General features: G+C 38.7%; 1 protein-coding gene across 13 annotated transcripts in view; it reads left to right on the top strand.

Moving 5' to 3' along the window:
- SCAPER (S-phase cyclin A associated protein in the ER) overlaps window positions 1–24,718 on the top strand; it is a 406,197-nt gene that overhangs the window by 329,575 nt on the left and 51,904 nt on the right. For 11 of the 13 annotated variants that reach the window (XM_007477981.3, XM_007477982.3, XM_056796839.1 and 8 more), the window contains 2 exons: window positions 2,105–2,337; window positions 19,394–19,549. In XM_007477981.3, the coding sequence (XP_007478043.2) occupies window positions 2,105–2,337; window positions 19,394–19,549 (389 nt within the window). The remainder of the gene's footprint in view (window positions 1–2,104; window positions 2,338–19,393; window positions 19,550–24,718) is intronic. The other 2 variants (XM_007477983.3, XM_056796852.1) reach the window with 1 other exon arrangement.

Raw genomic sequence — 24,718 nt, forward strand, 5'->3', positions numbered from 1 at the left:
TCATTTCTTATAGCCCAGTAGTATTCCATTATAATAATATACCACAACTTACTACACCAATCCCCAATTAATGGGCATCCCTTCACTTTCCAATTCTTTGACACCACAATAAAAGAGATCCTATAAACATTTTTGTACAGTTAGTTCCTTTTCCTTTTCCTTTTTCATCTCTTTGGGATACAGACCTAGTAATGGTATTTTGGGGTCAGAGAGTATGTACTATTTTATGGCCCTTTGGACATAGATCCAAATTGCTTTCCACAATGGTTGAAACAGTTTACGACTCCCCCAATAGTGCATTAGTGCCCAATTTTGCCACATCCCCTTCAGTATTTATCATTTTCTTTTTTCTGTTATAATAACCAATAATTTGCATCTCCCAAATTTTCAGTAATTTAGAGCATTTTTTCCCATTGTTATAGAGAGCTTTGAAAAATATCATCAAGGCAGTATTGTACTGGTTCCTTTAATACCTCCTCCATTATATGGTAGTCCTCAGTCTGTTCATCATCATTACCTTGCTTCAAAACATGCACAGGATTGGCTCCAAGGTGACACTCAGAGGTGGTGTAGGGACTGGAGTGGAAAGTAGGCAAGATTCACTTGAGTTTAGAGGTTTATACTTGCAGATCAGTGGCTCAGAGCCTAGCCCTACTTTAGAACCATAAAGGACAGGTAAAAAAAGGAACCATTAGGACCCAGTAGAGAGTATCCCCTCTCTGAGAGAGATGAGTACAGAACAGTTTTATTTTCAAATTAAAAGCAAGATTAGAAAGAAAGAAAAGCAGTGGGGGAGGGATTTTGTAGATAACCTCTCAGTTCAAGATCCCATAACTAAAATTTAAAGAGAATTTTGTCAAATTTATAAGCACAAAACCCATCCAATCTGGTGAATAATAAAAAAGTTTTCTAAAGTCAAGACCATCCCCAATGGCCATGCCTTCCTCTGAAGGTCTGTCAAACCTCTGTGGTTTACAGCCCTGCTGAGGAAGGCTACTGCAAAACAGAAATCTAGGATTTGTGCTTGTAGATCAGTGTTCACCTGTGAGATCCCTCTGCCCCATATTGCTTTTACCTGTGGCATTCATGCCCCCTTGTTCCCTCTTAGTGATAGCCCTCCAGGTTGTAGCTTTTCTCCCCAGAAGGGATGGCCTCTCTCACCAGGGCCATCACCCCACACTTTAGCACATCTTTGGCTGGCAATGCTTAGCCTCTTCCCTCTCTCCTGATGGTCCCACAAAGGGTCTGTTGTGGAGAGCCTGCACCAGTGCTCACCTGGTTCTCCTTGCTCCTCCTCCAGCAGGTGGGTCCTGGGCCTCTCATCCCAGCACCTCCCGCTGGACCCTGGAGCTTAGAGGAATGTGCCCGCTCTCCATCTCACTGCCCAGGCAGCTCTCACAAGGAGAGGGAGAGCTGAATGCTCTCAAGTGCCTGTCTCAGAGGACCAAGACTGCATACAAAGAATAATAAATGACTAAAAGAAATGCAAGAGAACTTTCTGGGGTCTACAGGGAAAAAAGTCAAGACCAGCTGAGACTCACAGGAAAGACTTCTTGAGAGAAGTGGCATTTGAAATGGACTTTAAAATTGGTAGGAATTCAGCCATCAGCTAGGGGGGAGGAGGACAAGCCAGTCATGGAAGTAGAGCTAAAAGGATCCCAGACCTAGTCTAGAGCAGCTGTCAGCCACATAAACCATTTACATAATTGGTGGTCATTGATCTAGAGGTCAATGAAAACCCAGAACTCGTAGGGTTGAGATTCACTATATGCTGGTTGTTAGAATTGCCAATCATATTTCACATAATAAACATGAATTTCACAATTCATCCCAATAGAGTAGTTTAGGTTGCCCTAACATAATTCAGAACTGTGAATTAATGACACATTGGGATATTTTAATTGGTTCTGTTCAAATAAACTTTCTATTTCATTATTATTGGTTACTATGGTATATTAAAAATATTAACAAGAGCTCATTTACCAGTTTGTGCATTTTCTATTTTAATTTATACAATTTCCTAAAGATTTAGGATTAGATTGTCAGAATCATCTCAGTTCCTTTAAAATTTTTTCATTAAAATGCATTTGTCAAATTTCTTTAGGTTTATGTTCCAGACGAAAATAATGCTATTTTGGGAAGAAATGCAAATAAGCAAGTATTTGAAGGTTTGACCACAGGACTTCTCCGAATCAGTGCTGTGGTTTTTGGCTGCCTGATCTCCAATATGCCAGATGGGAATAGCCGCCTTCCAGCCCCCAAAACGTCTTCACAGGAAACAAAAAGCAAGCCCTCACCAGTTGATGCTTTTAACAGCCGAGTACAGGATCTCATCAGGTAAAGCCGTCAGACTTCTTCATATTGTCATTGTTTCTAAAAAATGTAAAACCTGAAATTTCCAGGACTGTGTCATCATAAAGGGCTACTAATCCATTTGCCCACATTCCCATTTAGTAATTGCTTCAACAGTAACCTCACTTTCCTCATCTGTAAAAATGGGTTTAATAATAGTAACCATTGTTGTAAGGATCACATGAGATAATAACTCTAAAGTGCACAGCAGAGTTCTTGACACATTGTAAATGCTATGTAAATGTTATCTATTACGATTTTTTAACAACCACAATAATATTAAAGAAATAGTGCTTTGAACTGAGAGACAGCATGGTATGATGGACAGAAAGCCAACATCTGAGTAAAGAACCTCTGAATTCAAATCCTGCCTCACATTCACACATGTGCATGCACACAAATGGTTCTGTGACTTTGGACAAGTCATTTCCCATTTTTATGACTTGGGAAGCTCTCTGAGACCAGGAGTTCCAGAACAGTCGCTGATCTGCCTCCGTGGAGAGTTTCCTCAGCAGAAAGCATTTTACACCAGTTAGACCACAGGTTCAGGCCATGGTACAAAGTAAAATATCCTTGATCTTTAAGTAGTTTCATATAAATTTTACACTGGCCTTTATTTACCCAGACCAAGGAACACTTGTCTCTCTGTGTAAAGTGACTGCCGTAGTCCATTTTTTCCACAGATGCTGTCCGCTATGGTTCTGTCCAGCCTGCCCCGGGTCACCTGCTAAGGGCAGCTTTTCCTTGGCTCTGACATCACTCTTTCAAAGAGATTTATTGAGATTCTTGATCCCTACCCTTTCTTCTGTGAACACTGACCAAGGAATACATTTAATTTTCCAGCAAGGTTCATCTCTCGTGTTAATCAATTACATTTCCTGTCTCTCTCCCTCCCTCAGGCCTTCTGAAGTGACCTGTGACTCTTGGGATGCATCAGGCATGTGTCCTTCCCTGAGCCTGCCTTCAGTCTCGGTCTGCCTCAGGCCCTCTCTTGTGCCTTCTGTGGCTCTCCTGTTCATTTCCCTGATCTCACAAGACTTTCATAGGTTCACGTCTTTCATTCAGTAGCTTCCTTACCCCCTGACCTTTTTCACTTAGTTATTCCTACTGAGCTCCTTCCCCCGTTGCAGTGCCCATAACCTTTAGATCTCCAGCCATCTATCTTAATGGATTGCTGTTTCCCCTTTTGTGACCTCTCCCACCATGAGCTTTTTCTCAGGAGCTTCATCTCATTAAATTTTTTTTTTCTCCACATCTTTGCCCAACTGGCTGCATGTTCACAGAGTGTCACTCACTGTCCTTTAACTAAACACTTACTGATGATGTGCCAGGCCCTGTGATAGACACTTTGGAAGATAGAGAGGTGAATAAGTCAAGGTTCCTAACCTCAAGTTGCTTATAGTCTACTGGAAAAACTGGGACGGACAGTTCCTCAAAAAAATGTCATAAAAGCAGAACATGGTAAATGCAAACTAAGTACTGTAGAAATGCGAAAGAATGATTAATCCACCCTAAGCACAAAGGAATTCTCCATAGCAGAGGTGGCATTTGAGCTGAACTGAGCCTTGTAGATTGACAAGATTTCAACAGAACAAGGTGCTGGGCCTCCCCGGTAAAAAGAAGTCTGTGGAGCAAAGGCCAAAGGTGGGAAAGTGCAAGACATGTTTAGGGAATAGTGTGCAATCCAGTCTGGCTGGACCAGAGTAATAATAATGGAAAAGAAATATAGTGGGGAGACCAATAGACTTGGAGTTAGAAGGACCTGGGTTGGATTCCTGTCTATCCCATCAGTTGATTCATTAGTAAAATGGAATAATATATTCATTTGCATTACCTAGCTACTAGAGTTATGAGAGATCTTTGCAAAGTCCTCTACCAATTATTAAAGGTAGATTAGAGCTAGATTGTTGAAGGTCTTGCTAAATTTGTTTAATCAACCATTGTACATTTTGGGCAAAGCTGTCTATCCTTCACATGGATACTCTTTCATTCCATTCCATTGGAAAGGCCTTTGGAGCTTCCCAGAAGAACAAGACCGGGCGGGGGAGCCAAGATGGCAGAGAAAGTACTGACTTCTAACAAATTACTCTGTAAAAAGCAGTGCTATAATGCCTCAAAAATGAATTCTGGAGCAGCATAACCCACAAAAATAACAGGTGAAGAAATTTTTCAGCCCAAAACAACTTGGAAGGCCAGCACAAGGGATATAGTATGCCAGTGTGGAGGGGAAGCGCAATGTGCCAGGACAGGCCCCACCAAGGCAATAGACTCTGGGCATAGCTAAATTAGCAGCCAAGGCTTCTGAAACTCTTAGCAACAGATAGTAAGAGGGGTTGAACAACTTCTCAGAAAGAGATTATTGGGGTCTTTTTGTTGCTCTTGGGTACAAGATTTGTGGCATCTTGCAGATCCAGGTCATAGCTGTGGCACACAGTCATAGGGTAAGGAGGAGCACTAGTACATACCAGCACTTACAGCCACAAGGGAACAGGGGACACTGGTCAGAGTTCCAAGGGATAAAAAAAGTGCTTGGGATTACTCACAGGCCAGAGCACAAGCTGGGAGAGTATTAAATACAGCTCTCCATATATCATACCACCTTGGAAGAACTGAAAGCAGATAGATCCTGAAAGCCGGTTCTGAAGGCAGCTACCCAAAGAATTTGAAGTTTGGAATTTGAACTCCCTTCATCACAGTTAAAGAGCTCGAATTTAGCAGTTTTTTAAATTAAAAGAAAAGAAAAAGGCAGGAAAATGAGCAAATAACAAAAAGAAACTCAGCAGAGAAAGTTATTTTAGTGACAAGGAAGATAAACCCAGAAGAAGACAACAAAATCAATACTAATGCATCCAAAGCCTCCAAGAAAAATATGAATTGCACTCAAGCTCAAAAAGAATTAATGGAGGAACTTGAAAAGGAATTTTAAAAATTGAATAAGAGAGGTAGAAGAAAAATTGGGAAAAGAAATGAGAATGATTCAGGAAAATCATGAAAAGAATTAATAGCTTGGTAGGAGGCACAAAAAATACTGAGGAAATTAATATCTTAAAAAATAGAGTAGACCAATTGGTAAAAGAGGCACAAAAATCCAAAAAAGAGAAAAAATTCTTTAAAAGCAGAATAGACCAAATGCAAAAAGATATACAAAAATGCACTAAAGAGAACATTTTATTTAAAGACAGGATTGGCCCTTTGGGAAAAGAAGTACAAAAATTCACTGAGAAAAAGAACTTTTTACAAAGTAAAATTGGCCAAATGGAAAAGAAGGTAAAAAGGCTCACTCAATAAAATAATGTCTTGAAAATTAGAATTGGGTAAGTGGGAGCTATCGACTCCATGAAACATCAAGAAAGAAGAAGAAGAAAAAAAAGAAGGAAATGTGAAAGATCTCATGGAGAAAACTGACCAGGAAAATAAATCCAGGAGAGGTAAATTTAAGAATATTGGACTACATGAAAACCATAATCCAAAAAAAAAAAGAGTTTAGACATCATCTTTCAAGAAAATCATCAAGGAAAACTCTCCTGATATTCTAGAACCTGAGGACAGAATAGAAATGGAAAGAATCCACTCATCACTTCTTGAAAGAGATCCCAAAAGGGTAACTCCCAGGTCTAGGAGAAAAATATTACAAGCAGTCAAAAAAAAAAAAGATTCAAATATCATGGAGCCATAGTCAAGATAACACAAGACTTAGCAGCTTCCATATTAAAGGATTGGAGGGCCTGGAATATGACATTCCAAAGAGCAAAGGAGCTAGAACTTCAAAAAAAAATCATTTACCCAGCAAAACTGAGCATAATCCTTAAGGGGGTAAAAATGAATATTCACTGAAATAGAGGACTTTCAAACATTCTTTTTATTTTATTTTTGTAATTAGTTAAGAATATTTTTCCATGATGACATGATTCCATGATTTTTTCCACCCCTCTTCTCTCCCCTCTCCTAGAGATGACAAGCAATTCCACTGGTTATACATGTATCATTGGTCAAAACCTATTTCCATATTTCAAACATCCTTGATGAGAAAATGAGAGCTCCATGGAAAAATATGACTCTCCAATACAAGACTCAAGAGAATCATAAAAAAGTAAACAGGAAGGAGAAATCAAAAGGCATACAATAAGATTAAATTGTATACACCCCTACAGGGGGAGATGATTCTTGGAACACCAAAGAATTTTGTCATTATTAGGTCAGTTAGAAGTGTACATAGATAGAAGGAGAATATGTGAGATGATATAAAAAATTAAATTAAGACATGAGAAAGAGGAATGCTTTGAGAGTAGGGGGAAGGGAAAAGCAGAATAGAGTAAATCATTGCAGAATAAAGAATCATGAAGGAGCATTCACAGTGGAGGGGAAGATTGGGGGAGGTGGAGAGGAGAGCAAGTGAACCTTAGTCTCCTCAGAATTGGCTCAATGAAGGAAGAACATACACAATCAATTGGGTATAGAAAATTGTCTTATCCTATAGAAAAGGAGGAGGGAAAGGAGATGGGGGGCACTGATAGAAAAGAGGGCAAATTGGGGGGAGATGGAGGTTAGGACCTAAACAGGAAAAATAGGATGGAAAATAATACTCAGTGATCATACTAGTTCAAAACTTTTTTTATAAGTCTCTCTAATCAAGGCCTCATTTCTCAAATATATAGAGAAAAGAGTTGAATATATAAGGATACAAGTCATTCCCTAATTGATAAATGGTCAAAGTACATGAATAGGCAGTTCTCAAATAAGGTAATTAAAGTTCTCTATAGTCATGCAAAACACTCTAAATCACTATTAATTAGAGAAATGCAAATTTTAAAACTTTGAGGTACCATACCACCCCTGTCAGATTGGCTATGATGATAGAAAAGGGGAATGACAAAACTTGGAGAAGATATGGGAAAGGTGCTTTGGTGGGGAAGTTGCGAACTGATTCAGTCATTCAAGAGGACAGTTTGTACCTATCTCCAATGGGCTATAAAACAGTACATACCATACCCTTTGACTCAGCAATACCACTACTAGATTTATATCCCAAGGAGATTAAAAAAAATTTTTTTTAAGAGGGGGGAAGGGCCTACATGTACAAAAATATTTAAAGCAGCTCTTTTTAGGAGGCAAAGATTTGGAAAGTGAGGGGATACCCATCATTTGGGGATTGGCTGAGTAAATTATAGGATATGATTATAATGGAATGCTATAAGAATTGGGCTATAAGAATTGACAAGCAGGAAGAGCTCAGAAAATCCTGGAAAGACTTACACGAACTGAAGCAGAGTGAAATAAGAATCAAAAGAACATTGTACAGTGACAGGAATACTTTACAATGAACAACTGTGAATAACAGCTGTTCTCAATAATACAATGATCCAAAACTTTCCCAAAGTGCTCTTGATTAAAAAAAAAATGCCATTTTCTTCAAGAGAAAAAGAACTGGGTCTGAATTCAGACCAAAGCAAACTTTTTTCACTTAATTTTTTTTTCTATTTGAGTTTCCTTTCACAAAAGAATCGATATGGAAAAATATTTTATATGATTACATATGTAAAATCAACATGAGATTGCTTACCATCTAAGGGAGAGTGGGGGTTTGGGAGAAAAGAGAATTTAAGGCTCAATATTCTTTGAAAAATATTGGAATCTGTTTTTACATGTAATTGAGGGGCTGGGGTAAAATAAGGAAGATACACTAAGACAGCAGTTGAGCCCTCCAAAACAGATTAGGGAAGATTTGAGAAGTAAGACAGCCAGGACTATGGCAGAATCTGCAGGCAAGATGGCCTTCATGCATATCCCACAAGCATCTCATCTCAGTGTGTCTAAAACAGAATCTTCCCTTTTCCCCAAATGCCCCCCATTTCTTTCCAGGTTACTATTGTCCTTCCAGTCATGTGGGTTCACAACAAGAGAAAGCTGTAGAGAGAGCTTCCTAACAGTGGGTTATTTTTTCCACCCTATGTGTCAACATTAGGGGACAGATGTCTATGGATCTTGGGGTTTGGGTCTGACTAAGAGCATCACATTGAGCACTCCATGCAGGAAGAGTCTTCCTGAAGGAGATCAAAAAAGTCCCAAGTCCAGCTCAGAGAGACTCAAACTTGTGCAGGAACAAGTGCCAGCTGGCAAATCTGCCAGTTACTAGGCTTCCAGGTCCCAGATCCTGGACAGATTGAGGAGGGAGCCTTTGGGCTCAAACCCTAGAGACTGTGCTGTGACAAAGTACTTCAAATCACTAATAATTAAAACAACTCTGAGGTTTTACCTCATGCCCATCAGATTGGAAACAATGACAAATGGAAAAATGTCAATGTTGGAGGGGCTTCAGAAAGATAGCCACACAATGCCTTGTTAGTGGGACTAGAAATGAGTTTGGCCTTTCTGGAAGCAATTTGAAAATATGTCTTAACATATCTGCATATCTCTAGGTCTAACCCTATTGCTCTTAAGTGGATACTTCAAATAAGTAAAGAGAGTGGAAAAGATACCTCCGTACAGATTCATTGAAGAAAATAAAATATTTAAATTGAATCTCATTTTTTAGAGAGATATAGTTGTCCCATCAATTAATTATTTTGAAAAAGAAGAGCACAATTGTTACTAATACATTTTTTTATCAAATCTGAGGATATTTCTGTACTATTCCTAATAAGAATTTTTTAAAAGATTAATAGATTTGGATCTGGAAAGGAAAATACCTTGGTGCATTGAAAAGACATGCTGGTTTTGGAATCACAGACCTGGGCTCAAGCTCTATCTCTGCTGCTTTCTGTGTTGGTTGCCTTTAGCATCACTTAACCTCCCAGACTTTGACATTAGGGGGTTCAACTCCATGACCTCCTTGGGCCATTCCAACTCCAAATCCATGAGACTGGGAGAAATTAGAGGCCAGCAAGGCCAACCCCTTCATTTTACCCAGAGTAGAAGTGACTTGCTCCTAATTGCACAGAAAGTTTGTGACTGCTCCGAAAAACACTACTTGGTCCTAGCCCAGGACATTTGCCTCTGACCTTCTCCCCCAAGGAAGAGAAAAGTGACTGACACTGGTGAGAGCTGCTTAATAAGGAAGGTTATTTTTGCTTCTTAGACATTGTTGAAATGAGTTTGGGACTTTAGGAGGTTAATATTCAGCATGTGTGATCTCCAATAGGAGAGACGGAGTAAGACCAAAGTATCACTGGGAAGCACCAGGAAAGACGAGTTCTGATGAAGCTGGAGACATGCCAATAGATTGCTAGTAACCTGGGAACAAAACGCCCAGCACAGCTCTGTGGCCCTTGGAATCGGGCACAGATTTAGTGGGGTACACATAGCAGCCCCCTGCTGATTTGGAGGTAACCTGCTGAAAATAATCCTTGCAAATGGCACTAAAATATGCCTTCCACTCAGGTTGTTCTGTAGCAAGGTGTCTGTTCCCCCAATTATGTAGACCATCACTTTGGTCCCTGAGGCCTCAGAATTGTGGTAAGCCACTAACTTGAGTGAGCATCTCTGAAGGGCTCTGAGATTGACATATAGAAGGAGACTGGTTCCAGCTCTCTCAGATCAAACCTTTTGAAAAAATCAAACCTAGAGCTTCACATCACTCCAACTTTTACCTGAGCTTTGAGAAGTCTTCAGGTCATTGTCTATATATCCTAACTGCTGAGCCCTCTAGGTATGAGTAGATGATTTTATTTAGATTTAGTGAGGTGATTTGATTCCTAGCCACCAAAAATAACATGGATACTACATGTGAATGTGTTATTTCAAATCTAAGATGCAGAAAGGTGTGATGGAACTATGCCTATAGAACACTAAAGAAAAGAATCAAGATACATGGGATTTATTCTAGGACTTTATAAGCTTAACAAGAACTTCCCTGCCTTTCTTCACCTCCCTGCCAATTTACTTGTTATGTGATCTAAAGAAAGTTCCTTACCCTCTCTGAAAAATGATTTTTCCCTTCTTTGAATTCCACTAGTGGGTGTCTAACCCATTTAGCACCAAGTGCTATCCAAGTTTTGGCAGTATTAGCTTTTCCTGTTTAGCCCCCTTCCCCTAGCAAACGTTTAAATCTTGAGGGCAAGGATTACATCATCTACTTCTTTGTATCTTCTATAATCTCTTAAGTAAAATTTGGCCTTAATTAATAGTTTTGGTGAATAAAACACAACACATCCAGGAGGGGAACTCATAAAACATCCCCTACCACCTTTTGGAGAATAGATGATCCTAATCTTTAGGATTAGTGTCAATATTGGAACATGATAATTAATGTCTTTGTAAATAGTAGGGAAAATTAGATTGAAAAAGCCATCTAAATAATCAAGATGCATTTTAATTGAGATTTTAAAAGAAATGAATTCATGTCATAACAATCTCTTGTGTAGTGAAACAATATGATGAACAGGAGATCAAAGGTTCAGATCTATTCCCCTACTGACTCTCTCTGATTTTGGTTAAAGTCATTTCCCCTAACTGACCTTCTGCCTTCTCCTCTGTAAAATGAAAAGGTTAAATGAGAAAATCTGAGGTTCCTTCCCCTTCTAAAATATCAGATCTCAAGGACACTCCATTTTAACAAAAGGATGCTGCCTCTAACAAGACTGGCCAGTGGTGACTAGTACTGCACAGGTACTTTCTAGTTCTTATCAAACACAACAGTGATCTGAAGATATGATTCAGAAAATAATAGAGGAAGAAAATCCATCTCTGAATGGAGACACCAAAGTCTCCTCTTACTTTGTAAGCTATATTAGTCACAATTATTTACTAATAACAACTTAAGCTTCTAGAGAACTTCAAAATTTTATAAAGCAGTTTTTTCACAGCCCTGTGAGGTAGTGCCAATGCTATTACTCCATTTTACAGATGAAATGGAATCACTGCAAGGCTAGCCTACAGTCAGCAAGTTAAGGACACTGGGATTACAACTCAGTTCTCTTGAGTCTAAAATGATTTTGCTTTCCACTAAATCATGTCATCTCCCAGTATAGGAGCTATTAGTGTCCAAAGCTTAAATTAGGAGCTCTGCCCCCTTAATGCAATACTGATCAACCCTGAACCTAAACTCAGGAAGCATATTTGAATCCCTTTTTTCCTCTCCTCCTTGCTAGACTAGAAGTAATATTGGATTATGACTTTAAAAAATACTTAGGGTGCAGCTGAGTGTCTCAGTGGATTGAGAGCCATGCCCAGAGACGAGAGGTCCTGGCTTCCAATTTGGACTCAGATACTTCCTAGCTGTGTGAACCTGGGCGAGGAACTTAACCCCCCACTGCCTAGCCCTTACCACTCATCTGCCTTGGAACAGATACATAGTATTGATTCTAAGATGGAAGGTGAGAGTTTAAAAAAAATGTAGGAGCTTCTTTTACTAATAGATATGGGTTTGCTAATTCTAAGCAGGTTCCCGCTTTCATTTTCTTCAGTTTAGGGGTTGTTTTTTTCCCAGTCAGTGGCCTTGAACCATTTCGTTTTTTACATAGTGAAAAGAAAATAAAAATTATACTTCCAAAAAGTCAGTATAACTGACTTAAAAAACCTCATATATGAAAGGCCTCAACATATAATAACTGTCAGATTTTCCTTTGTCATTACTCTATAAGCCCAAGTCATATATCTTGGCACCATCTATAGGTGTCCACTTATATGTTCACAAACTCTGAGACTCCTTTATTTAATCAAAACCTTTTATCATCCCATCTTTCCCTAAGCCTTATAATCCCAAGCCTGTACTTCAGCTTTACTATAACCTCCAGCCCCTCCATTCCTTAGCTCTTCCAGTGTCTTAGCACAGCACTAGCTATAGCCCCCTCCCTTCTCTGTCTCTAACCATTCTTTGGTGAATCAGGCTCACCCTGCTCTCCTCCACTCTCAGATCAGTCATCGCTCATGCCCACCAAACCCCAGCTTTAAGTTACTCCTGTCCCCTTCAGTTCACTTGCTTGTGGGCTGGTCCATTGCAGATTTATGTGGCATAGTCTCACCTGGGCCCCCCATGGCTTGAGGCATTCCTCTTATGACTTATTGTTCCAGACCTGATCTCATTTTAGCCTGCCTTCTCCAGAAGTTTGCCCCAACTTTGTCATCACTCTCACTCATCTTCCTTCTCTCTATACACATACCCAGGTCTCCTCTTCTGTCAAAATTCCTTTCTCAGTCAGACTCTCCCTGCTAGTTATTCTTCCAAATTTTTCCTCCCCTTTTCAACTAAACACATTGAGGGGACTAACTTCACTAGCCTCACTCTAGCACACTAACACATTCTACCACTCTCCTGGCAGAGAAGGGAGGGACTCAAATTACAAAGTGAGAGCTTTAGGCACAGCTTTTGTAGGAATTTGGGGTTTGTTTATTTATTTATTTATTTTAATTTTATTTAGTCAATTTAGAACATTATTCCTTGGTTACAAGAATCATATTCTTTCCCTCCTTCCCCTCCCCCACCTTCCTGTAGCAACTGCAATTCCACTGGGTATTACTTGTGTCCTTGATCAGAACCTATTTCCATGTTGTTGATGTTTGCACTAGAGAGATCTTTTAGAGTCTATATCCCCAATCATATCCCCATTGACTCATGTGATCAAGTAGTTGTTTTTCTTCTGTGTTTCTACTCCCACAGTTTTCTGAACTCTGAATGTGAATCCTGTTCTTCTCTTAAGTCTCTCTGGGTTGTTCAGGATCACTGCATTGCCACTAATGGAGAAGCCCATTACATTCAATTGTACCACAGTGTATCAGTCTCTGTGTACAATGTTCTCCTGGTTCTGCTCCTCTCCCTCTGCATCACTTCCTAGAGGTCATTTCAGTCCCCATGGAATTCCTCCACTTTACTATTCCTTTGAGCACAATAGTATTCCATCACCAACATAAACCACAATTTGTTTAGCCATTCCCCAATTGAAGGGCATCCCCTCATTTTCCAATTTTTGGCCACCACAAAGAGCGCAGCTATGAATATTCTTGTACAAGTCTTTTTCCTTATGATCTCTTTGGGGTACAAACCCAGCAGTGCTATGGCTGGATCAAAGGGCAGACAATCTTTTATCACCCTTTGGGCATAGTTCCAAATTGCCCTCCAGAATGGTTGGATCAATTCACAACTCCAGCAGCAATGAATTAGTGTTCCCACTTTGCCACATCCCCTCCAACATTCATTACTTTACATTGCTGTCATGTTAGCCAATCTGCTAGGTGTGAGGTGATACCTCAGAGATGTTTTGATTTGCATCTCTCTGATTACAAGAGATTTAGAACACTTTTTCATGTGTTTATTAATAGTTTTTATTTCTTTGGCTGAAAACTGCCTGTTCATGTCCTTTTATTAATTGGAGAATGGCTTGATTTTTTTGTACAATTGATTTAGCTCTTGATAAATTTGAGTAATTAGACCTTTGTCAGAGGCTTTTGTTATGAAGATTATTTCCCAATTTGTTGCTTCCCTTCTAATTTTGGTTGCATTGGTTTTGTTTGTACAAAAATTTTTTAATTTGAAGTAATCAAATTTATTTATTTTATATTTTGTGATTTTTTTTCTAACTCTTGCTTGGTTTTTAAAATCTTTCCTTTCCCAAAAATCTGACCTGTATACTACTGTGTTCACCTAATTTACTTATAGTTTCCTTCTTTATATTCAAGTCATTCACCCATTCTGAGTTTATCTTGGTGTAGGGTGTGAGATGTTGATCCAAACCTAATCTCTCCCATACTGTCTTCCAATTTTCCCAGCAGTTTTTATGGGTTTGTTTATTTTTAACACACAAAAAACCTTCCATAAGAGAACAAAGAAAGTATCCCACACTGGTACAGTTTGGTGCGGGAGAACCTCCCATTACCTGCCCCCTAACTCCACATGAAGTTTTGTCAGAAGATATCATAGATTGAGAGCTCTGAGGGAACCATGATAGATCACAGAGTCCCACCTCCTTATTTTACAGATGAATAACTCATATTTTTATAACATTTCAAGGTTCAAAAAGACGTTATATAGGATACTAACAAAAAGACTCCAGCAAGTGATCACAAGGGTTATTCATTATGACCAAGTAGGATTTATACCAAGAATGCAAGGATGGTTCAATATTAGGAAAACCATCCACATAACTGACCATATTAACAAGCAAACCGACAAAAATCACATAATTATCTCAATAGATGCAGAAAAAGTCTTTGACAAAATACAACACTCATTCCTATTGAAAACACTAGAAAGCATGGGAATAGAAGGGCCTTTCCTAAAAATAATAAACAGTATATATCTAAAACCATCAGCGAACATCACCTGCAATGGGGATAAACTAGAAGCCTTCCCGATAAGATCAGCAGTGAACTAAGGATGCCCATTATCACCTCTTATTATTCAACATTGTACTAGAAACACCAGCAGTAGCAATTAGAGAAGAAAAAGAAATTGAAGGTATTAAAATAGGCAATGAGGAGACAAAGCTATTACTCTTTGCAGATGATATGATGGTCTATGTAATGAATCCTAGAGAATCAACTAAAAAACTAGCAGAAATAATCAACAACTTTAGCAATAAAGTTGCAGGGTACAAAATAAACCCACATAAGTAATCAGCATTTCTATATATTTCCAACACATCTCAGCAACAAGAACTAGAAAGAGAAATTCCATTTAAAATCACCCTAGACAATATAAAATACTTAGGAATCTATCTGCTGAGACAAACACAGGAACTATATGAACACAACTACAAAACACTTTCCACACAATTAAAACTAGATCTAAACAATTGGAAAAACATAGATTGCTCATGGGTAGGAAGAGCTAACATAATAAAAATTACCATCCTACCCAAATTAATTTACTTATTTAGTGCCATACCCATTTTTTACTGAATTAGAAAAAACCATAACAAAGTTCATTTGGAAGAACAAAAGATCAAGGATATCTAGGAAAATAATGAAAAAAAATGCAAAGGAAGGTGGCCTTGCAGTCCCAGATCTCAAACTATACTATAAAGCAGTGGTCATCAAAACAATTTGGTACTAGCTAAGAGACAGAAAGGAGGATCAGTGGAATAGATTTGGGGTAAGTGACCTCAGCAAGACAGTCTATGATAAGCCCAAAGACCCCAACTTTTGAGACAAAAATCCATTATTTGATAAAAGCTGCTGGGAAAATTGGAAGACAGTATGGGAGAGATTAGGTTTGGATCAACATCTCACACCCTACACCAAGATAAACTCAGAATGGGTGAATGACTTGAATATAAAGAAGGAAAGTATAAGTAAATTAGGTGAACACAGAGTAGTATACAGGTCAGATTTTTGGGAAAGGAAAGATTTTAAAACCAAGCAAGAGCTAGAAAAAATCACAAAATGTAAAATAAATAATTTCAATTACATCAAATTAAAATTTTTTTGTACAAACAAAACCAATACAACCAAAATTAGAAGGGAAGCAACAAATTGGGAAATAATCTTCATAACAAAAACCTCTGACAAAGGTCTAATTACTCAAATTTGTGAAGAACTAAACCAATTGTACAAAAAATCAAGCCATTCTCCAATTGATAAATGGGCAAGGGACATGAATAGGCAATTTTCAGTTAAAGAAATCAAAACTATTAATAAGCACATGAAAAAAGTGTTCTAAATCTCTTATAATCAGAGAGATGCAAATCAAAACAACTCTGAGGTATCACCTCACACCTAGCAGATTGGCTAACATGACAGCAATGTAAAGTAATGAATGCTGGAGGGGATGTGGCAAAATTGGGACATTAATGCACTGCTGGTGGAGTTGTGAATTGATCCAACCATTCTGGAGGACAATTTGGAACTATGCCCAAAGGGCGCTAAAAGACTGTCTGCCCTTTGATCCAGCCATAGCACTGCTGGGTTTGTACTCCAAAGAGATCATAAGGAAAAAGACCTGTACAAGAATATTCATAGCTGTGCTCTTTGTGGTGGCCAAAAATTGGAAAATGAGGGGATGCCCTTCCATTGGGGAATGGCTAAACAAATTGTGGTATCTGTTGGTATTGTGCTCAAAGGAATAATAAAGTGGAGGAATTCCATGGGAACTGGAATTGCCTCTAGGAAGTGATGCAGAGGGAGAGGAGCAGAACCAGGAGAACATTGTACACAGAGACTGATACACTGTGGTACAATTGAATGTAATGGGCTTCTCCATTAGTGGCAATGCAGTGATCCTGAACAACCCGGAGGGACTTAAGAGAAAGAACACTATCCGCATTCAAAGGAACATCTGTGGGAGCAGAAACACCGAAGCAAAACAACTGCTTGATTACATGGGTTGAGGGGTATATGGCTGGCGATGGAGACTCTAAATGAACATCCTAGTGCAAACATCAACAACATGGAAATAGGTTCTGATCAAGGACACATGTGATTCCCAGTGGCATTGCGCATCCGCTATGGGAAGGGTTGAGAGAGGGAAGGGAGGGAAAGAATATGATTCTTGTAACAAAGCAATAATGTTTGAAATTGCCTAAAAATAAATAAATGAATGAATGAATGAATGAATGAATGAATGAATGAAAAGAGGGGGAGAAGGCATTACAAATGTTCACTCATTTAATCCTCACATCAGCCCTGGGTAATAGGTACAGTTACAATCCCCATCTTATAGATGAAGAAATGGAGGTCAAGTGATCACCCAATGTCACATAGCCTGCAAGTGTCTGAGACAGGTTTCCCACCAAGTCCTCCTGATGCTGAGGTCAGCACTCTATTTACCCCTTCCAAGGCTGCCTTTCTATTCCATATACCAAGCTACTATTTACATGGGTAGTAGGTCATTGACCAAGACTAAGAGTCTTTGAATTCTTGCCAGCTGGTCTTTTCATGCCCTAGGTAAGTGAAGCCACAACAATGACCAGAGTCTTAAGGGATTTGTTTTATTTTACTATTTGTATTTGTTACAAAGGTTTTAGGGGGAAGAAGAAGGGGAACAAGGAATAGGATTGCTTCTCCATTCTCCCTCCCCCCCCCAAAAAAAAAGAAGAAAAAAGATTATTAAAACATGTACATCAAAGAACAGAGGGAAAGCCAAAGGGGAAATGAAATCTTAGACAAGCAAGACAACTTTGAATGTAACATTGAATTTATCATTCACTTTTAAATAACGGATGAGGTCCTAGAAGATCTTGAAAATACCGTGGCATATTGGGATCTAGAGGAATTCAGGTTCCTTCACTTATTACCCCAATGAAGCTTTAAAGAGTTATCAGATTAACAGGAATAAAGAGAATCAACTTTCAACCCTTTCCCCCCCCTCCCCCAGTTCAAGTTCAGGACTGCACAAAATCACTATCGAATTCTGGTACCATTCATTAAAAACTACAAGGAAAATTGGACAACAGTCTGGATGAAATGAGATACAGAGATGGGAAAGTCTAAGGTGTTCTAGAAATCATAGATGTTTTACCTCTATGAGAACCCAAAGATCATCTAATCCTGAGTTCTTATTTTATAGAAAAAGAAAATAAGACATAGAGGAGATTTGATGATTTGCACAGTATTGTGGATGTATCAGGTCTGTGATTTGAACCCATGACCCCTGACTCTACAATAAATTCTTTTTCCACATGCTAGTCTCCTGGAATTATTCCATTTGCTGAAATATACAGTACATGGAGAAGAATAATGTTCCCCAAATCACCTCCTGTTTTCATGAACTGTACTAAGCACAGGTAATACATAAAAAAAATGACTGCAATTCATGCCCTCAGAGAGCTTCCATTCACAGTGATTTGATGCCACTTTACTTCTCTAACTTTATCTCTAGCACAAAGCCTCAGCCATGATTGGTGCTTAATGTTTTTTGAGTTCAGTTGGATCAGAATTCCTAATGAAGGTTAGGGGGAGAGCTGGGTGTCTCAGTGGATTGAGCGCCAGGCCAGAGAGGGGAGGTCCTAGGTTCAAATCTGGCCTCGGACACTTCCCAGCTGTGTGACCCTGGGCAAGTCACTTGACCCCCATTGCCTAGCCCTTACCTCTCTTCTGCCTTGGAGCCAATACACAGTATTGACTCCCAAGACGGAAGGTAAGGGTTTAAAAAAAAAAAAGAATTGCTAAAGGGTTTAAACTCTCCTTGGTAGGCAGTACTTAGTTTGGGCATAACAGAACCAAGTCCCTGCTTGAGGGAGATAATTATGGAAAGTGGAGAGAGTGGAGGGAGCCACCAGGACCTGCTTGAAGGCAGTGGCAAGAGTCAGACAGCAGTGAAAACCTTTATTCAGATGGTGAAGAGTGAGCTAGATTCAAAAGCTCTTGTGGAAGCAAAGCTGTGTGTCACTCCTGCCTCCCCACATTCCTATCTGTCCCCAAAGATAGGAAGTACTCTAATACAATCTCCAGTTTTCTTATAGATTAAAAATTCCAATGCAGTAGCAGAGAATCAATACCTGAGCTCCTCAGAGTAGAGAATGATTTATCTGTTAAGTCTTTTGTCTGATCTTAAAACATCATTTTCCATTCTTACTGCTTTCTTTAATCTAATAAAAGAGCTGTTACTGTCAGCTCAGACTTTTAAACAGCTCCAGAGAACTGCTAGTAGAATGAGAAGATGAAAGCGATTTCTTAAATGACAATTGTAGGCTTGGTGATACGCATTCTTCATACCATAAAAAACAATTCTCTTCTTGCTGTGCTTATTATCTTAATAGTAATGGAATAAAAAAAAGATGAAACTGAAGTCAGCATTAGGAGAGTATGTCTAGCCAAGTTTCATCTGCTGAATTACAACCATGCTTTGAAAATGGGACTTCTTACACTTTTTAAACTTATACATCATTTCAACTGATGAAATGTGTCTGTCTAGCACATTGCTGAGAAATAGTTTCAGGATAGCCAAAGGAACAACTCATTTCTTCGCAGAAACTCCTGGGACTTATGAAGGGCTAGACTTAAGGAAATTGTAATTTGATATGTTTTACTTAAACCTCTCCTATGTGTATTTGTGAATGTGAAACCTGCCTTTGGTATAGATTGACACTGAGGATGCAGAGATTGCTGGGAAACATGCTTGTGATCTTGGCTGTGTGTGCTTTGTAACAGACAATTTCCCCTCCATTTCTAGCTATATAGTCAACATAGGACTGATAGACAAGCTGTGCGGCTGCTTCCTTTCTGTCCAAGGCCCCGTCGACGAGAATCCAAAAGTCGCCTCGTTTCTGCAAAACGCTACGGCCATCTTACATGGGATGTGCAAGTTGTGTTTCGCTGTCAACAGCAAGTAAGTCCACTTTGTGATGACTCAGGGTTAGTGGCTTGGCTAGTCTTTTTTGGATCAGGCCTTTGGATCCGATTTTTATTGGACATAAAATATGTCATAAGTTACACATGTATCATTTCACTTAGCTCATTTGTCAAAATTCTTTGTGTTGTATTTCGTGAGAACATATTTTGTCTTTTGTTTATCTCTCATGCTAAACTGACAAAAATGGTGAAATTCGCAGTCCTGTTAGGAGCGTTGGCTCCTCCAGTGTGTGTTAATTCCTTATACTCACCTCCTTCTGTAATGAGGGTATTTCCTGGGAATGTTCTTATCACAGCCATCCATCTTATCCTTTTTCATACTTAACCTTTCCTTGTCCCTACTTGGCATTCCAATCGAGGACGCATCTCACTTTTGTTGTTTAGTCTGGCCACATGTCTTGCCCATAGCTGGTTTTTCTCGTTGGTGCAGTTGAATTCCAACCTAGTAGAACTGAAAGCGAACTCTAGCTTGGGCTCTGCAAATTCCAGCTCCAATGTCACCATGGTGCCTACTATTTTCTAAACAGATTGACTCAAGTTTTTATAGAAAATAGAGTGAATTGTGTTTCTTACTAAACGTATAAGGCATTGACTATCCTTCTTTAGGGGATGATTAGAGCTGAGTTACATGGCCAATATAAGTTTGCAAAGTTCTGCACATCATCTCATTTGGCCCTTTCAAAAATCCTGTGAAGTAGATATTATTATTCCCATTTCACAGATAAGGAAATTTAGACTTGGAGTGATTAAATGACTTACTCATGTCATACAACTATTGTGTCAGATGTCAGATTTAAACCCAAGGCTCCTAACTCCAAATCCAGTGTTCCTTTTGGGAAATCCCATTCCTTTCCCTTCCCCCATCTTCAGCACCATCATTGCCTTTGCCTTTATTTATTTATTCTCTTTGCTGTTGTTGCTTAAAATAAATAGCTTATCATTTTAGACTGATATTTTGAGTAGCTAACCCCTGAGCCTTTACCAATGTCATTCTTGCCCACTAATGGGCAAGCTATCATTTTTGAAGGGTTTTTAATCATCTTTTTCTGTGTATAGGAGAGAAGGAGGAATAAGCTCTCAATTTTGAGGCTTGTGTGCTAAGCACTCATGGCAAAAAAAGCCCCTTCCCCCAATGAATTTATATTCTTCGAGGAAAAGAGCCCTCAGAAGACCTCTAGGAGCTTATGGAAAAGGTACCTACTACAGGGGCATGTTTTTGAGGTCCAGAAGTCAAGAACAAGGCAGAGAAGGGAATGCAAGCACTACAAAGAATTTCCCATTGTGAGAAGGAGGGAGATGGGTTGTGTATAAGGATGTTCCAGGGCCAGGTGGTCCCAAGTGCTAACAGAAGTTCCAAAATGAAACAGCAGTTGAAGCCCAGTTTGGAAGGAGGAACATATGCAACAGAACATGGAGTCAAAAAAGCTTTCAGGAAACTCCTTCTTTTTTCTCTTTCAAGTCTCTCATTTTACAAGTGAAAAAAGTGAGGTCCAAAGACAGGGAAGTAGTGCTCCAGGGCCATGTAGTTCATATTCTCTTTTTGAACTATGAAAATGTAGGTAATAATGTCTTCAGGGCTTACCTCACAGGGTTGTTGGAGGTTTTAGGATCAGATTAGACCATCTCTATAAAGAACTTTGCAGATTCCAAAGTCCTACATAAGTAAAAGTCAGCCCTTGCTACATATCCCAAGTGATTTTATGACCAGTGCAAGTTAGTCATATTGTACTGATTAAATTATGTTTTGGATAGAATAAATTCCTAATTTCTTTGGCATAGGTAAATTACTCGATTCACAAATTCCTGATGTACTTAAAAGGATTTAGATCAGGGAGGTTTCTGCCCAGGTCCTACCTCCCAATGTCTGAATGTGCTAAAAGTCTTCCCCATTGCTTTTCTGACATTCAGGAACAAATGTCAAAACTAAATGCCATGGCATTGCATCTGGGGCCTGAGTCTGTGCTAGGGTCTAAATGGTTTGGAAGAATACGGTTATAAGGAAAATGAAGGTTTGCAGAGAAAAGAGGCATGAGACCAACAGGGAAAGATTCTGGAATGCTGGAGAGAGGGGTAAAGCTGAAAACTCAGAGACTGTTGGGGCTGTCTGACTCTCTCTGGATTTGAGAGAGTAGATACTGAGTCCTGAGGGTTTGACCCTTATCCTGATTGCTGCCTGTGTTGCTGTCCTTGTGCTGTGTGTCCTGGAAGAAGATCTTAAGAAGCTGTCATTATCTTGTGTCAACATCAAGCTGTCAGTAAGCAGAGGTCTGAGTCCATCTGGACGTGGGACCTTTCCCTGGATCCCTGTCTGATCTGTTATTGACCAGTATCTCTAATAACAACCAAGAGAGCATAATGCCTCTTTTCTCTGCAAACCTTCATTTTCCTTATAACAATACATTGCATTCCAAAATAACTAAATTTAAAACACAGAGATAATAATTGCATGGATAGGATACAGTAGCACATTAGCCCTGATGTTAAGTGAAAAACAAACTTGCACTCATTAATCTTTATAAATGGTTGTTACACAGTTTTGAGATCTTAAATTTCATCCAGTCACGAATAGGAAGTAGTTGACATCATGCTCCAAGAGTTCATAAAGTCCTTGAGAGCGAGGACTATGCCTTAAGCATCTTTGTTAGCTCTCACAACCAATAGGACAAATGTCACAATTTATAACACTTCCAAGTCTTTTACTCACAGCAACATGAAGAAGTCAGTATGTAAGCATCATTCTCCCCATTTTACAGATGGGTAAACAGTGAAGTGGCCTTACCAATGAATGGGTGTTCCATGAGCATCATTCAGAATTCTAACCATGGTCTTACAGAGTGATGGGCTTCCTCTTGAAGGGAAAAGTCCTGGGGCAGCTGAGCTCTGCACCTTCCTGGCTGAACATGGGGGGAAAATTAAATTTTAGATAATGAACAACTTCCTCCTCTTGGAGATTCTGAGGCCACTTTTTCTTGAGCTTTCTAAGCAAACTGTCCTGTTATCTGCCTCCTCTTTCCCTTTAACCAGCATTTGTAGGATTGTGTCAGTTAATAATGGAGACACTGGACGTGTTTGCTTCACCCTGGAGCTTTGGGGGAAAGTTTCCAGAGCTTCACTGTTAAAAATAATGTTAACTCTTGGCTTTTCTGTATATGTTTATAAAATCATTCGATTTTTATTATTTTCCTAATATTGGTCTATACATGCATTTCTGACAAAAATCCAACCTGATAATGAAAATTTGGCAATATATTGCTGCAGCTTCAGTGGTATTTTATATTAATATTCATTCGTGATTTAAATGTTCAAGTGTATACCTTGGAATTATTGGTCCCAAATCCTCTTTGTGTTTTATCCTTCCTTGACTTAGGTATCAGGACCATATTTATTTCATAGATGTCGTTTAAGGAGGTACCTCCTTCCTGTTTTCAAGACTCTTATGTACAACACTGAGATTATTTATTCTTTAAATGTTTTACAGAATTTGCTTGTAAACCTCTCTGTAACCTAAGGTGGTTTTCTTTTTCCTTTTTTTATTTCATGTTTGTCCTATTGAGTTTTTCCTTTTGAAACTGGAATTCCCCACTGTTATATTTTATGTTCTTCTGTTTAGAAATCAAATTTTTTAATAGCTTATAAATTTTATTAGTCTTTTTTAAAAGCTTCATTTGATTTCTCCACGCATTAGTCTTTATTTATAATGTGGTATCTCTTTTCCAATCTTCGGTTGATCAGAATTTTCAACATCTATTATCAGAAAATAATAAATTAAAGCAAGAGAAATGGTCCAGGTGATTTCCTAATTTAATTTACCGAGAAAATTCCAACTTGACAGCAGCATAAGCTGCTTATCTGAGAGAGTAGATGAGAGCTTTCAGTGTAAACTCATACCACCCACTGTTATGAACTCTTAATAGATTCTCCACTTCCTTTCTTTTCTTCCTGTCTGATCTTCAGATTTCCAAGCATGACTCTGCTTTTTGCTTCCAAAGGCAGAACGGCATCTGGATAACCCTATCGAGATAGGTCTGTTACTAGTTTCTTCTTGAAAGTGATTGTTTCATTGGTGTCTGCCGCTTTGGCTATTTGAACACTTTGTCACATATAATAATTAAAAATAAGGTGTTTGCCAAAGAAGGTTGGCAGGTTTATTTTCTGCTATATTATAGTAATTAAGATAATGCCTACTTTGGCAATAAAATAAATCAGGCAGAAGTAAAGTTTGCTTGAGTACGCCTTGTCCTGCAAGTACTGCCAGCCAGAAAGAAAACAAAAAACTTCCAACCAAAGACCTGCCTGAGTATTACCAAATTTCACTGCAGGCTTTGAGATTGGGAGGGTAATTATGTGGAATAATTGACAGCACACGACATTGGTAAATACTCTGCATTGTGGTGGCTCTGGCTTTTATGGTGTTAATTAAAAAAGATCTGCCACTAGTACAAGGCTTTTATACCCTGGGTTCATTGTCTCTTTAATCTCCTCATTTTTACTTAGCTTTTCTAAAAGACCTTTTGGATAGACAGGATTAGTGTGCTTAATCTCCACCCTCACAAAGTGAAAAAAGTACTTTGCTTTTTAATATATTAATTGAGCTTTTTTTTTTGCTTTATTTTTTTTCCAAACAAAAGGTTTACATTTAAGTAAAAATAAAATTCACTTCCTCTAACAAGAATGGATTTTTATGTTAGGATCTTTTAATATGTAAAATTTAACATAGGAATCATTCCCAAACAAATTATAACACTTCATGTCATCTGTCTCTTTCTCATACACACACAAACATACACATATACAAACACACACTGCCAACTAATTGTTTAACAACAGTAAGTCTGAAAAAAATTATTTTTCTTAGGCTTTAATTAATTTAGCTTAATTATCTTTTGTGTATTATGACAAGGACATCTCAGTCAGTTATTTCTGACTACCTGCTGAAGCTTTCTTGGGGAGGGGTCATGAAGGAGTAGCAGTTAGCATTAATCTTGGTATCAAAGAGAACACAGTCTAGTTTTCACTAACAGCAAAGAATATTCCAGGACAAATAATCTTATTAATTTAGACTGAGTAAAAATGGTAATACCAACTCACATTACTATAAAGACTGTCCTTGAGTCAGAAAGACTTGTGTTCGAGTGTGCTTCCAGGA

The sequence above is a fragment of the Monodelphis domestica genome, chromosome 1 (genome assembly GCF_027887165.1).
Source record: "Monodelphis domestica isolate mMonDom1 chromosome 1, mMonDom1.pri, whole genome shotgun sequence".
NCBI classification, from domain to species: Eukaryota; Metazoa; Chordata; class Mammalia; order Didelphimorphia; family Didelphidae; genus Monodelphis; species Monodelphis domestica.